This window comes from Colletotrichum godetiae (genome assembly GCF_030913485.1).
Source record: "Colletotrichum godetiae strain CBS 193.32 chromosome Unknown BDP55scaffold_20, whole genome shotgun sequence".
In the NCBI taxonomy this organism is placed as follows: Eukaryota; Fungi; Ascomycota; class Sordariomycetes; order Glomerellales; family Glomerellaceae; genus Colletotrichum; species Colletotrichum godetiae.
Window position 1 is genome coordinate 92,954 of NW_026851268.1, and position 14,772 is coordinate 107,725.

Genomic DNA, 14,772 nt, shown 5'->3' on the forward strand with positions numbered 1-14,772 from the left:
CGAAGCCGCCCAGGACCGGAATCGAATTGACGACCGCCCCCCCCCCCCCCCCCCCCTCCGATCCCCGAATCAATCCCCCACCACTCAATTGAGCCAGCACAACCATGTGGTCGGCATCCAGACGAGCAACGACGAGCGCCCTGTCGCGGCAGCTCCGCGTCGGCGCCTCGAGACCCTTTACCGTGTCGGCGACGGTCCGCACGACCGAGAGACCCGCCGTCGTCGAGAAGAACGAGGCCGCAACGCCCCAGGTGACCGATAACACCGTCCCCGAGACGGCTGGGCAGGCGCCGAACAGGTCGCTTGTCTGGTCGCGTAGCCAGAAGGCTCGCGCTGAAGCCATGACTGGGCCGCGGTTTGAGCAGACTGATTTCTCCCTTCAGGTGAGTTGGCGACCCGGGAAAAGGAATGAGAGATTATAGAAAGAACGAAGGAGAGGCAGAAGGAGAGGGAGAGGGAGAGAGAAAAAAGACTATGGAAAGCTTGGTGCGATTGAAAAGAATTGGGTGACTGACGTTTTGCCGACGACAATTATAGCCACAACCTCACTCCGCGATGGAGCTCGTGCACAAGGAGCCCGTCCGGTGGACTCACGCCCGCGTCGTGGCGTGCGACGGCGGCGGCGGACCTTCGGGCCACCCTAGAATCTTTATCAACACTGATAAGCCCGAGATCTCGAGCTGCAACTACTGCGGTCTTCCTTTTGTATGTATATCCCACACGTCCCTACTATCTGTATATCGCAATGGGTCGAGTAATGGAGAGGAAGCTAATCGGTGAAATACTCAGGCCAACGAGCACCACCGCAAGCACCTCGAATCGCTCCCCGAGACGTCGTACCCCCTCGCATAGAAAGAGAGACAATTTCCAGCCGTGGACAGTGGACTGTAGACGGGGGGCAGCAGCAGAAGGTGCAGCAAGCATCAAGGACAGGCTGATTGAAAAGAGTGCGTCCAGGCTTTTGGTGCGCTGTGTGACGTGGGCTGAGCTGCGGATGTGTAAATATAGCAGGATCAGAGTTGCTTCGGGTCAAACCAATTTCACAATTATTTTTTCAAGACAAGCAAGAAGTTTGCAAACATTGGGTTTATGATGCGTAAAGACAAACGTCGTCGTCAATGTGCTTGGAGCACCGATTATCAGAATAGCATGACCTCTTGCAGGGCTGCTGCTTGATGCATACTCCCCAGCATTTGCAAGAAGGAAGTTAATGATATGGCATCACGGGTTAAACTCAAAACCCATGACCTTTTAGTATTGCACGGGAATTGATTTGGAAGACATAAGAAAAAGGTTGCATGAGGTCGATGAGATACAATTGACATTCGTTATCGTGCACTGCAGGAAGTGAGTGGTTGGTGGCTTGGATTTATTTCACCATGATCTACAACACCAGTTTCCGTAGGCAAGTATAAGTCCAGGAGATGAAAGACAATGACTACAAACGACAGGAAATTGTTGTCAATGAATTCAATAATGGCAACTCAACTAACTCACGGGTCCGAGGTCTCATACCTTTAATTAAGGTGGTACTCCTGCGTCTCTGCGTGCGTACCTTACCTGGAGAATCGTCCAATCTGCTGCTTCCTCAAGGTAATCTGACCTCACTTTATCCATCAAACCTACCCCACCAGATTGGAGACCGGCGCGCGCCCGCATCATTTTCCACCTCCAAGCACTGCCAGCAATGTCTCCGACACCTCACAACAACCGCAACCAGACCTCACAGACGACAACCCTCCTCATCCTCTGCTTCATCATCATCTGCCTCTTTCCAAACCTATTTCACTTTCTCTGGAACCTGCCCCTCACAGCCCTAGGCTACGCATTTTCGACAAGCAGCAGTAGCAGCAGCTCACCAACCCCACGTCATACCCCCCCCACCAACAACCACAACCATGACGGGCTCCTGGTTCCAAAAGCAGTTCTCCCTGCCCGCCCGCTCGCGCGGCTCCTACCTCATCACAGACGAGATCGTCGGCGCCCTGCCCGAGCTGAAGAACTACAAGGTCGGCATCCTGCACCTGTTTGTCCAGCACACGAGCTGCGCCCTCAGCCTCAACGAGAACTGGGACGACGACGTCCGCGCCGACATGAGCGATGCGCTGGACCGCATCGCGCCCGAGGCTGGGCCCAAGGGCCAGGAGCTGTATCGCCACAGCGCCGAGGGCCCTGATGATATGCCGGTGAGTTTTTTTGGGTTTTCCGTTTTATCTTGCTTTTCGATGCTTCATCGCCATGTTCTAATCTCATGTGTTCAAAGGCTCATATCAAGAGCGCTCTCGTTGGTGCGAGTGTCACTATCCCGATCAAGGATGGCAAGTTGGTAAGTCCGATCGCAAAAGTTTGAAGGCCCGATTACAGCTCACTGACATCACTCAGGCCACCGGAACATGGCAAGGAATCTGGTACCTGGAGTTCAGGGCCAGCAAGCACCAGCGCCGCCTCGTGGCCACCATCCAGGGAGAGCCCAAGGCGTGAGTTTCTTAGATGTTATGCAGATAGAATGAGGAAGAAAAAAAAACCCCGTCGATTCCCCCATTGAAACAGTGAATACCAGTCTATTTGGTATCGATGCAAATATCGAGTCGACCCTATTGTACAGTCCCACCGGTCTACTTATGGCACTTTTGTGACCTACGCCAAAACGCCTCGCCCCTGATCCCTTTTCGTGAGAAGCTCCCATCTCCCCTTCTGCGTACCACATTTCGCAAAACTCGCAACCCCCAACTCTTGCTTTACTGCTGCTGGTGCTGCTGCTCGCCGTTCTCCTCTTCGTCTCCCTTAGCCTCTTGCATATCCGTGTCGTCGCCGCTCGCCAACACCTTAATTCTCGGGACGTATCCTTCCGGTGCGCTCGCGCCGGGCGTGGCAGCGACGATGTTACCGTTTTCGTCGACGAACTCAAAGTTGTATCGGCTGAGGAGGTGGGGAATCGCGGAGAGCTGAGGGCCGTATCTCGCCGTGTTGTCGTAGAGCTCGAATAGGGGAACTGCAAGGAGCTTCATGTTCTTGGGGACGCTAAGCACCTCTGTTGGGGGACACGGGTTAGCAAAACTGTTGTTATTGTTGTCGTCATCGTCGTCAAGGGTTTCGTGAACGTACTGCTCTTGGGCAACTGGATAAAGTAAAGCTTCTTGCATTCCTTTGGCCGAGTCACATGCGCCGGGACAAAGGGATACATGAAGGTCTCAAAGTTGGGCCGCCACCACTGGGCCAGACAATCGCCGACCTGCCAGTCGGCGGGCTCTTCGCCCTCGCCGATGCGGCCGACGGGGGCGAGGCGCTCGTCGAGGCGGGCCTTGAAACCCTCGACCTCGTCGTCCTCGGGGCGGAGGTAGTCTCCGGGGAGCTTGAAGAAGGCGTTTGCGATTTGCAGCATGAGGATGTGCGGGTGGTTGTGCTCGTGGCAGACGAGAATGCCCTCGCAGGTGCGGCGCATGCCGTGCTGGGTGTAGTGCTCCTCGAGGCGCTTGAGGCGGGCGATGACGGAAGGGTCTTCCTCTGGCTGGGTTTCCTTGACGCCAAAGGTGTAGTTGGAGAGCGGGTAGAGGCGGATCGTGTCTGGTTGGTTTGAGTTGAAGGAGAGGGGGATGATGGGCGCGTGGCCCGATTGCAGGGCCGTGGTTGTGATTGTCGACATTGTGACTGTGTTCGCTTTCGGTCAGTTGTTTTGTATTCCTCGTGGGATGTGTGCGATGGCGGGGATTGCTTGTAGGGAAGTTTGCAGTTGATAACCAAGTTCAGTCTTGGGAAGAAGGCGCGTTGGACAGGGCTGGGGAAGCTGAGCTAAAGCACGGAGGTGTTCGGAGCTTCCACGGTTCGACTAGGAGGCGTGTTGGCGAATGGGGAAGGCGGCGAGTATTGACCCCTGGTACCCCGGCCCCACCCTCTAGACTTCCTCCACCGAGGTGAGCGGTTCAAGTCCAACGACACGCCGTGCTATCATGAAGCATGGCTGCATTGATCCCACTACCGTTGCTGCTTCACACCCCTGTCTCATAGAATGAGCCTATTTAAGCAGTACGTTTGACTGTCTCGGGCCAAACATGTTACGGTGGCCGCTGAAGATCTTCTCTGCGAAAATGAAAAGCGAAGCCGTTCACCGGAATAGTTAGCAGGGCAGACGATTAGCTATGCTTGAAACTCTTCCATGAATCTTATCGATTCCATCACCTTCACCTTGCATTTTAAGACCTGAATGCGAGCTCTGTTGAGAGAAATCCTAGGGTAGAGCTGATCTATCTGGGTTGACACTCATTGAAGCATCTGCTGGTACACCAGACACAAGGCACACGACTGAAGTGCCACGCTTCAGGTTTAACAGTTCCTCAATGACCTGAAACAACTAGATAAACTTGACTGCAGGAGCTAGACTATAGCTGAGTATACGTTCGAGGGCATTTTTTGGAAACTCCAACCCTCCCAGCGTAAATAATCCATGAAAAAGATTTGGGTCCCCCTTAGTCACATAGTCTATGTTCTTTTTCCCTTACCCGCCATTATCTCCCTTCAGTTCTAGCAGACCTGTCACGACTCTGGTAAGCACGAAGAGAGCGTATAGGCCATGCCCATTCATGTTTTCTCTAGCCTTCCGCTTTATCGGCATGCGCATACTTCAGCGATCATGCATTTAAACGCCTTCCGCCGCGTGTCCAAGATTTTGCCCCACCATGACGACCGCTTCTGTTACACGGCATGTATGCCACATCGGATTTATAAATGAGGGAATCGAGGCAATAATAAAAATGGCCTGTATTCTGCCATTCACTATCTCGATTGTTATCGCAAGCCTTTTAAGCTTCTTATTTTTCTTATCTAATCCGTACATCGATCTACCTAGGCAGTAGATATTTTTTGCTTTCTGGCAGGATGGCCCTCTTCATGTCTTCGCCATGGCCGACGCCAGCAAATCAGGGACTGGAGGAACAAAGCCTATGCGTGCAAGTCTTTATGACGACCCGTCTCTATCATTTCCATATGGGAATACTCTTCCAAAATACCACACCGACTTGTGCACCGGATCGCCACAATGCAAGGTGGAGCAGTTGAAAGACAGATCCGCCTTCCGTCAGATTCTGAAATCAAATAAGCACCAGCGCCGGCCTCACTCTAGTAATACCATTCGAGGGGGGGGGGCTCGTGCCTCTCAAGTTTTCCGGGCTCTTCTTACTTTCCTCTCATGCCGCCCACCACCACATCTCTTTCCCCTCTCTGACCTCAGCTTCTCACTCTTCTACCAAAGCTCACATCAAGATATTCCTGTTTTTAACACCTGCGAAAGGCTTTCATTGCCTCGGTCTGATAAGTTCCAACTTGTTCTGTCGAGGGCCAGCAGAGGAAACCGGGGTTTTCCTTGCCTGTGGCTTTACTGAGTTCAAATATTGCCCTCTGCATCTCCTTCCCTCTCCTCTCGTTGAGAGTCTTGTGAGAAATTGCGCCTGTCTCTCTCTCGTTCACTCGTTGCATACGCCACTTTGCAGACAAACTTTCCCGCAAACAAGACGAGGCACACCTTGGGGTGTCCCCTTTTTGGGGCGAGAAATGCTGAAGAACTCTGGCCTACAAATCAATTCGTGCTAATTTCAATTTACATTGCGCGTTGGTAACTCAGATGGACTCGCAGACTACCGACTCGGCCATCAAAAACGAAGCGTTCCGCCCATCAGTGGTAAAGATGGAGGAGAACGATGATCTTGCCGCGAATTCTATGAGTACTTTGGCTCATCAGAGGCTCAACGATGCCAAAAAAGAGTTTGGATGCTACCGAGCTTCGCGAGGTGAACGCCAAGACAACCCACCTCTTGAGTGATATGCATTCGGCCTTGACTAGCATCTTGGATCTGAGGCGCGTGAAGCAGTGGCGCGACAACATCGAAAAGCTGATACAAGAGTAAGAGACCATAAGGTGCTGCGATTCGTCATCGGCGTTCTTGGCGACACCGGTTCTGAAAAGAGCTCCCCCGTCAGTGCAGTCTTGGACGAGGAGCGAGTTGTTCCTACCCACTGCATGCGTGCGTGCATGGAAATATCGTGAAACGACTCCGATAACCCGAACATGGATTATCGCGCCGAGATCGATTTCATTACCCAGGCTGAGTGGACTGCCGTGGTCGCTGCCCTCCACCGCGACATCCTTGACAACAGGGAGATGCTTTCTGCGGATATCAGGAATGTGGATAGTGGTGCTGGCATTGCATATTCTGTCTTGAAGGCTGTCTATCCGAAGCATTCTGACAAGCAGCTCAGATTTGCTGCCCCCGAAGTTCTTGCAAACTCCGGAAAGTTGCGAGGTGAGTGATAAGACAAAGGTGGTGGAAGAAGCGGAATGCGCTCCTTTCTACACCGAGATCCAGGTTTTCGTAGATCCAGAGAGTAAGCGTAACGTGTCTGGCGCAGAAGTCGAGGATGCTGAACCTCAGGAGCTGGAGATGGCGAACTGGTCCCTGATCAAGGTCGTGCCGGGTTTTCTGAAGTCAGAAGTGGTATCTACCGGCATGGTCATTGTGGATTTGCTACTTATCGTTGGTTTCTCGAGGCAAGTTTCTCATTAATGTCAGCATAACCCCGAGGTCGACACAGCAATGCTACTCGCGCTACCGTTGCCACCAAGTACCTCAAAGAACGCTCAAGACTGTGGATGGTCGCCCCCATCACCCGCACAGTTGATGATAAGACGGCCAAGACTCTTGTTGAAGATCGTTGCACACAGCAACCTAAGTATGACGAAGCTTACAGCAACATCATGTTCGTCTGTAGCAGAGCCGACGATGTATCCCTGGATGAAGCCGCCCCGAGTTTTGGGATCGTGAATTCCATGGAGAAGGAATAAGAGCGAAGGAGAGGACTGAAAGCTGAGATTGAGCGCAGGCAGAACGATCTGAGGACACTTGAAGCCCAAGACTAGGTGGTTAATGATATCAGATTGCTAGCTCCTGCCAGTAAGATACACGTACTTGAGGTACACAATCAGACATAAGAAATACGCTTCACATTTCACAGTTTCTCGAGGATACGAAAGAACTAGGTAACTTTGAATGCAGTGAGCTAGACTATCAGCTAGGTATGCATTCGAGGGCAATGTTTTTCTCCTTAGTCGAGTAAGGTGGCGCATCTCAAACGATGCAGTAACTTTCTATCTCATAACTTTTTGAGACTTCGACCTTCCCAGCGCGACTGAATCCATGAAATGGATATGAACTGCCCTTATCAATTTTTTTTCCCTTACCCGCCATTTTCTTCTTGAGTTCTCGGAGGCGTGTAACAGCTCTTGTGAGCACGAAGAGGGCGTAAGGGCCATGCCCTTCCATGTTCTCGCTGGCATTCCGCTTTATGGTCATATACTCGCTCCTTTCTTCTCCCTGCTCTCCGATCGGAACAATGATACCTGCATATCTGCAGAGAATTGCATTCAAAATCATACGGCAGGTTCTGCCGTTGCCGTCTCTGAAGGGGTGAATCTGGACATATTCGAGCGAGTACTTAGAAGCGATAGAAAAAGGATCTATGACGCCACGTGTTTCGGCGAGTGTGATGTCTGCTTTGAGGTTCTCGCAGAACTCTTTCATCTTGCGCGGCACGAATTGCGGAACCGTGAACATAGTTGAGCCAGCTCCGACCGCGACATCCCGATAAATGCCACCGTATTTTTCAGGTGCAACGTCATCTACTCCCTCCTCGATGATTGGTATTCCCTTGGTGAGGATTCGATGAGTTTCCTTGATGGTCTCCTCAGTGAGATCTTGACGCAATACAACAAACGAATGAATGAGGTATTGAAAAGCGCGGGCGTGCTGAATGATCTCTCTCCGTCCACGGAGGACATACTGCGCAGGCATGTCCTTCAGGTTTCCTTGCCTTCGATACATTTCAAGCAGGTCGCTTTCGCACTGAGGCGTACGCTCTGGAATGTCCGTGACATCTTCCCCAGAAAAAATCTTTCGGCAGAGGTGTACAGTTATGTCCCAGCCAAGTCCAGCTCGCTCACGCATGGGGGGGTCTGGTATGAGGAGGGCTCAGTAGTTGCCTTTGACACAGCTGGCTTATCAAGTGGATGAATGCGAAAGTCCTTGCCGCAAAATCTCTGGACGGATTCATGAGAGCTCGCGTGTAAGAGGTTGCTGCTCGCCATCACAACCCCAACAATTGATGATTGATTGCCAACCGCCCAAAAAGGCACAGGGTACGACGTAGACTCTCCTCTCTATAATGATATCTTTCAAAGTGAGCATACAAATCCATTCACAATGCCAAAGCATCGAAGAAGACTCGGTCGGCTCCGAGCGCCCGGCGGCCGAAGAGGCCGTGTGCTCGGATAACCCTTGCAGGCAAGCCGTTGGGCACGGCGGTTGCGGTACGTAGCACGGCAGGTATGACCGCACCGTGCAGCGGTGACAGCGGGAGAGCGGCATCCCGTTGAGAAAACCCTCCGTTCTAGAACACCCCGACGGGACCTTTCCTCTCTCAGCAGGTAGGCGGCATAGGTACATGTGATGATGGGAAGTGCAGGGCAGAGCAAAACAGAGCGGGTCTGGCCAAAGGAGAAAACATGACTGCTCGCACACCCGGCACTGAAGAATTTGGTCTCCTAGGTTGGTTGTCCCTATGCTCGAGAGAGTATTGTGTGGCGTTGAGCTCTCCCATTGGTGTTTTACTTACTCGTTCTCTTAGAGATACACCGCCATAAGCACCCGCCACTTGTACGTTGCACTCGGATATCAAGTGGCATGTTTCTCGGTGTGATCAAGGCTCATGGTCTTTTCCACCCCCTCCTGCCGCACCTACTGCGTACATAAGATGCGCAATATCAATGCAAGCAGCGAGAGTACATTCGTCGTGTAAGCGAGAGAAAGCATTGCATCACCACATGCGTAAAATAAATTGGACAAGAACACGGAAGTACAGGCAGGGATGGGATGAGTGGGACCATTTGTCGAGAAATGCGAGTCATCAATAAGCCCGAAAAGCAAGGCAAACCGTAAAACTTGCTGGGGACAAGCGGGCCGAAAGGTGGAAGGAACCTCAAAAGTTTGTTTTGTTTTTTCAGCTTTGGGGAATCCCGTGACTACTCGTGGAGCCCGATGTCCCCGTGGAGGCATGGAGGGAAGAGGTCACGGGGTTCCGGGACCGGTGAGAGGGGCGGCCAGTCATGCGCCGCGGGGGTGGACGGCCGCGTGACACCCCAAGAGCCGGACTCGGTCTGGGAAAAGAAGGCCAAGGTCCGGCGGGGGGGGGGGGTTAGAGTCGTCGACGTGGGAGGCTCCCTTGCCCGAGGCAACCACTTGGCACCACTTGTTCGCCAACGAAACCTGGGCAGGGCGGCAGGCGGCACACCACATCACCCAAAGAATGCCACCTTATCTGCGGGCGGAGGCGTCTAGGAAAGTATGTCGGAAAGTCAAATTCTATGCTTCACAGTTTCCCACCCCATCCATGCTGACGACCTTGTTCCGTCGTGGGGTCTTTCTTTGTTTGGAGACCTTTGACATTGATACCTATGCTCCCCCCTCTCACCTTTCGAGTTGTACAACGATAGAGCTTGCCAGTGCACGTTGCAGGGCGTCTTTTGAGCCCTTCGTCTTTTGTGTTGGAGGGGGGTTGCGCGGCTTCTCGTCTGAAGAAGAGGCAAGATAGTCAAACGTAACTTCATCCAAAACAGACCCCGCGTTATCAGTGAAAGCTAGAGCCTAAAGACATCGTTCTCGGGGATGCTGTATAGTATGGTTTGCTGGAGCGGGTTGACAACTTGCGATTTGTGTTTGTGAGTTTGTGAGTTTGTGAGCGGCCGTCTCGAGAGGGTGACCTGTAGGCGCGTGTAAGTGTCATGGAACGACCCGCAGTTCGTGACTGCCCATTATGCGCATATATAGAGCCGTAATCCATGGCGAGCTGTGAAAGGCTTTGATTGACTGCGAGTCCGAGAGTGTTCAGCGAAAAGGGCGCTGCCGGGTGCCGAGATCGTTTGTTAGCTTGAGGGTTGCAGCAATCGTTGCAACAGTAGCTGCCAGGCTGGGGGTTGAGTTGAATTTTTTTTTTTTTTGGCCTTCTTGATGGATTGTCAGGTCTGGGTGCCAATGTCATTGCCCGCGCAGTACCATTGTGGAGCTGGGAGCAGTCCTAGTCTGATGTTGAACGGGGATCGGCGGTTCTGAGAGGGTTGAATCTCTGGGAACCTAATGCGACTTTTTCGTAGCCGGACGCAGCGAGAAGGCGAGTCTGTCGGGCCAGTGAAGACTGGTTGACTGGCAGAAAGTCTAGAAAGACAGCTCATGGCATGACTGAGTGATGGAAAAGCACATGAAGAGATTTCCATATGCATGTGAGTGCTAGGGTGCCAGAATGTAGCGAGAAGGAACGGGGAGGCCGACGGTGGATGGAATTGATGGAGTTGGTCCAGGCATTCATTCGGCCGTTCAGAAGTTCAGCTCTCAGGTCACTGCTAGTTGCGGGCTACCGGTAAGGTACCACAAAGTGCCTGCACTTGCCGGGTTCCGGCTTCTAATGTAAGGTAGGTAATGGAAGTTGCATGGTTCGAGAAGAGAAAAGAAAAAAAGCAATGAGCAAATTAGACATGTTCTGGGGGAGAATGGCCACGTGCCTGTCTTCAAGAAGCAATTCGATGTGTAGTTCGGTGAGGAGAGCGCCGTTGATACCCGAATGACATGGGGCGTCCAACGTCCAAAGTCGAGGGTCGAACGATGCGTGGTATAGTATTGCATACTACGTATACGGGAGAAGGCGCAGACCGTCACCATCTTTGGGTACTGGGCGTATGCCGTGATTGAGGCGCGGCAGGTAAGGTAGTAGTAGTTATTATTGCTGGCGCAGACCTGGATGTTTTTGTTGGACTGCTACGTTCTCGATGTTATGGCTGTCATTGCTGTACGGAGTACGGAGTAGGGATAATCGTAATGTAGATGCCCAAGTACCCTTGCCGATGACCCCCATGCGACTCGTGAGATGGCATGTCGAAAACTATGCGCCTGACAATCACACCCTAGAATTGGAAGGCGGCATGGCGCCAGGATCCGCGCCCACTGAAAGCACCGAGGAAAAAAGCAAACCCCAAGACCTTCATTGAACTCTCGAGAGACACGAGCGACTGTGAGGCTTGACTCTTTCCAATTGGGAGGGGGGAACTGGCACTGGGAAGGGACGAGGCAGGCGTGGGAGGCACGGAGGGCAACGGGAAGGGGGAGGGGGGGCTACCTGCCTTATTCACCCCTGTCTGCTTGGCAATGCCGGTACGTACCTGCCGCCCACCCCGAGATTCCAAGAATCGGAAGCCCGCGCCCCCCCCCCAAAAGATTCCATTTGGCTTTCCATTGCAGAGAGACTGGGGGGGGGGGGACAGAGGGGCGGAACCAAAAGGCCAAGTCCCACGTCTCTTTGCTCTCGATGGTGAACCACGCATCCGACCCGACCCAAAATCCAGACAGCGGGGATCGGGGACACCATCTTTAAGGGTGTTCTAGGCCTCTCAAGTACATATTCCCGCCACAACCACCACAGAGATACTTGTTGATTTGCAGTCCCGGATCCTGCTCCTGGCCTTCTGCTTCTGCACCGCCCAAAAGAATTAACCCACATCGCACATTGGATTTGCACATTTGCACATCATTCGGCCACTTGGACCGACCACACACACACCACACACACAACAAGCGCACCCACGCGCTTGACTCCCCACGCACAATTCATCTCTCGTGCCTTTCTGCACAAACTCCCGCAGACGAGGCACCAGTTTCTCCATTTCTGTCTTACCTTTGGGGTCTCGCTTGGATTGACCTGTGTGTGCTTGTCCAGTCCAGGTTGTTGTCTCGTCCGCTCCTGGCAGTTTTTTATCTAATCTTTTCTATTTACCTTAGATTCTGGCCTGATTCGAGTCCACAATCCACACACACCCCTCCCCGGGCCCCCGACTTTCCCATTGATCATCTCTCCGCGGGGAAGAGAGACAGACACACACACACACACACACACACACACACACACCACAACCACACACATTCGCACACAGAGAAACATTCCCCAAACGCGTTCATCTGCAACCTTAACCTCTTTCTCGACTCTCGCCGACGCCCACCCCAGTGTGTCTCTGTCAACACTCTTTGCGCCTGTGCGTCTGTGCCTCTGTGCCCGTGGTCTGGACGCAACCGTAAATCGCCCATCCCGAACAAACATTGGACGCCGCCGACCATTTCGCCGCAACCTCGACCCAGACGCCTTGCGTCATGCCCACGCCCAGGAACCCATTGGCCCACCTCCACGCCCCGATTCCTGACCCTCGTCTGTCTATCCGTCTATCCCCTAGTCGCCGCTACCGCTGTCACTGGCATTCTCCGTCTTGCAGTTGCTGCCTCTGCCTCTGCCGCCCTTGAGCGACATGGTCGACATGGACGATGCGACGAGGCTCATCGGAGACCTGCATCAGAAGCTAGCCGACCTCGACCACAAGGTTGCAGCCTACCGCCAAGACATGGCCCTCGAGTTCCATAGATACTCCCACCAACTGCTCCAAAACATCCCACAACACACAAAGGCCGAGGTTGATCGTCAAGTTGCCGCTTCCTTCGACAACTACCCAGCTCTGCGTCCTGCCCTCGGCCAGACTCTCAATACTCCCCTGCGAGACATAGACCTGCCTGACTCACCGCCGCCACCACACTCCACCGAAGACACCGAAAACCTCACCGAAGGCCACAGCAACCCCGGCAACCCCCGCGAACCTCCGCCGCCGTCGTCCACGTCCACGCCCCCATCCGTCCTTCCCCATGCCGGCACTGCTGCCCTAACCTCCCCCGACAGTGTTTATGACCGGGAAAGGGATAGAGGTTTCCACGGTCTCTTCACCCCAAGCTATCTGCCCCTGCTGGACAGCTCACACGAGGCGCCTGCACCAGCAGCAAATCAGTTACCAATCCTACCGCCAATTTCAAACTCTGCTGCTACTATTCAAGACGACATGGGTCGTCGAAAGTCCAGTCAGACTCAGGAGCAGCCTGCGATCCAGGTGTCGGTTGCTGCGACTCAGACGCCCGAGAGGCCGAACCACGAACGTCGGGCGACTGATGACACAACGTCTTCTGGAGCTTCGGAGCAGAGCGAGTCCAAGGTGCGCCGCAGTGCCTTGCGAAGAAGTTCGAGCGGAATCAAGCCACCCGCCAGCCCTAGGCGAGTGCGCTTCGAGTTCGAAGGAGGAGAGGTGCTGCCTACAGCCTCGCCCCAGTCATCGGAGCCGTCCCTTGTACAGTCGCACACCCTTGCCAACTCGAAGTCACCCCCTCCGTCGGAAGATGAGTCAATGAGTGTCGAATCCTTGCTGGGTCCAGATGAGGACGATAGCGGCCCGCCGCCAAAGAAAGTCTCTTCTTCACAAGCACTTCGTGCTCTTTCTCGCGCTCCCTTGGATGCTAACACGGTTTGGACTGTTGTAAATGCCGAAGCCCAGGATAAGGAAAATGGTAGTATGGCAACATCAGACTCAGAAACGTCATTGCAACCGAGCGATAGTATTGGAACTCTGCCGAAACCTCAATCACCACTAAAAACTACTTCAGTGGAGCGCAAACGAGTCCCAGAGCCATTGCGACCTGTTTCCCCAGAGAGAGTCAGCCGGAGGGATGAGGATGATGAGGACAGTGATGGCAGTTCTTCCGATGACGGCTTCCTCGCCATGGCAAAGCCGAAATCCTTTGCCAACAAGAAAGCGATTCTTTCACCGTTATCGCGCTCACCAACTAGAACGGCCACTGTGCCTTATAGCCCTACTCGAGACAAGTCCGGGTCGCACAACGAAGATAAGCTGGTGACACAAAGCGATGGGCCAGAGGACGAGGACGACGAGGACATGTTCCATTTCGAAGGGCTTAGTGCGCCACCAAAGCCCCGAGCCCGACCAGCTCCGATACAGGAGGAAGAGGAAGATGAAGAGGAAGAAGAGGAAGAGGAAGAAGCTGCATCGAATGAGCCAGTCACCCAGACCCTATACTCGACCTCGCCTGCTGTGTCCATCCCGAAGCCAGTCGAGCCAGCGATCCCGGCGCATCTCATTTCAGGTTCGGTTGGGTCTTTCAGAGGCCGCCCTGTTATCATGCCTGTGGTTAAAAACCCCGATGTATACCAACAGGCAGCCTCGCTCGGCGATGTCAGCAGCTTTATTGGAGGACTGGACGGACGCAGCGGCGTGGACGATGGGGATCTCAGCAGCTATCGTGCCAGTGTCGGACAGGCATTGTTCTCGGGAACTCCTCGAAGCCTGACGGAACGAATGATGATGGAGGAAGCACAGAGCCAGAGACGAGCGGCAGCGCAGCGACCTCAATGAGTGCAGCGCGTCACAGCGCTCAGAGCCCCTTTCCCCTGTTGATGTATATGTTACAGGTATGGGCCAATTGTAGAGTTCCGGAAGTCTGTACATAGACTATTCTTCGGCGTTTAGATGCTTTATGGCTGGGCAACTAGGAGGTAGTGGCATGCCGAGGCCTTTGGCAGGACGGTTTTGGAAGGTCTGGGCCGGTGGCACAGGCATCATTCGTACATGGCATACCCGCATCATGGTAAGGTAGTTTATAAACAACAAATCCAATGCCGACGGGCTTTTGAAAGAGACAAGAAATATCCGCACTGCTTGGAACGGTGAGATGTTGAAGTGTGGATTGTCGTCTCAACCCTCGTTACGGTTAACGGCGGTGGTGTTCCTCTCGGGCTCTGTCAGATCGGGCTGTTGGGACCCACATCAAAGCCCGGACCCGACTTGAACGTGTGGAAAAA

At 53.5% G+C, this 14,772-nt stretch overlaps 6 protein-coding genes across 6 annotated transcripts; 4 read left to right on the forward strand and 2 right to left on the reverse strand.

The window, feature by feature from the left end:
* The first annotated feature begins 49 nt into the window (after window positions 1–49).
* BDP55DRAFT_663301 (zinc-finger domain-containing protein) lies at window positions 50–1,095 on the forward strand. The gene is made up of 3 exons (XM_060574869.1): window positions 50–383; window positions 538–705; window positions 790–1,095. Exons 1-3 carry the CDS (start codon window positions 105–107, stop codon window positions 850–852), a joined length of 510 nt encoding a protein of 169 aa, XP_060429643.1. The 5' UTR covers window positions 50–104; the 3' UTR covers window positions 853–1,095.
* A 434-nt stretch (window positions 1,096–1,529) lies between these two features.
* On the forward strand, window positions 1,530–2,543 carry BDP55DRAFT_663304 (uncharacterized protein). The gene is made up of 3 exons (XM_060574870.1): window positions 1,530–2,186; window positions 2,264–2,326; window positions 2,383–2,543. The coding sequence occupies exons 1-3, from the start codon at window positions 1,899–1,901 to the stop codon at window positions 2,479–2,481; spliced, it is 450 nt and encodes a 149-aa protein (XP_060429644.1). The 5' UTR covers window positions 1,530–1,898; the 3' UTR covers window positions 2,482–2,543.
* BDP55DRAFT_663306 (cleavage and polyadenylation specificity factor subunit 5) lies at window positions 2,544–3,843 on the reverse strand. The gene is made up of 2 exons (XM_060574871.1): window positions 3,106–3,843; window positions 2,544–3,031 (listed from the first exon to the last, which is right to left on the reverse strand). The coding sequence occupies exons 1-2, from the start codon at window positions 3,641–3,643 to the stop codon at window positions 2,739–2,741; spliced, it is 831 nt and encodes a 276-aa protein (XP_060429645.1). The 5' UTR covers window positions 3,644–3,843; the 3' UTR covers window positions 2,544–2,738.
* A 2,215-nt stretch (window positions 3,844–6,058) lies between these two features.
* BDP55DRAFT_715343 (uncharacterized protein) lies at window positions 6,059–6,933 on the forward strand (the record flags this gene model as incomplete). The annotated part of the gene is made up of 3 exons (XM_060578301.1): window positions 6,059–6,293; window positions 6,357–6,375; window positions 6,583–6,933. The coding sequence occupies 3 exons, from the start codon at window positions 6,059–6,061 to the stop codon at window positions 6,830–6,832; spliced, it is 504 nt and encodes a 167-aa protein (XP_060429646.1). The 3' UTR covers window positions 6,833–6,933.
* Window positions 6,934–7,115: 182 nt separating this feature from the next.
* On the reverse strand, window positions 7,116–7,991 carry BDP55DRAFT_631841 (fic/DOC family protein; the record flags this gene model as incomplete). Its single annotated transcript, XM_060572335.1, has 1 exon — window positions 7,116–7,991. One exon carries the CDS (start codon window positions 7,989–7,991, stop codon window positions 7,116–7,118), a length of 876 nt encoding a protein of 291 aa, XP_060429647.1.
* Window positions 7,992–11,917: 3,926 nt separating this feature from the next.
* On the forward strand, window positions 11,918–14,680 carry BDP55DRAFT_663314 (uncharacterized protein). Its single transcript, XM_060574872.1, has one exon. It carries the CDS (start codon window positions 12,386–12,388, stop codon window positions 14,324–14,326), a length of 1,941 nt encoding a protein of 646 aa, XP_060429648.1. The 5' UTR covers window positions 11,918–12,385; the 3' UTR covers window positions 14,327–14,680.
* Window positions 14,681–14,772: the final 92 nt, after the last annotated feature.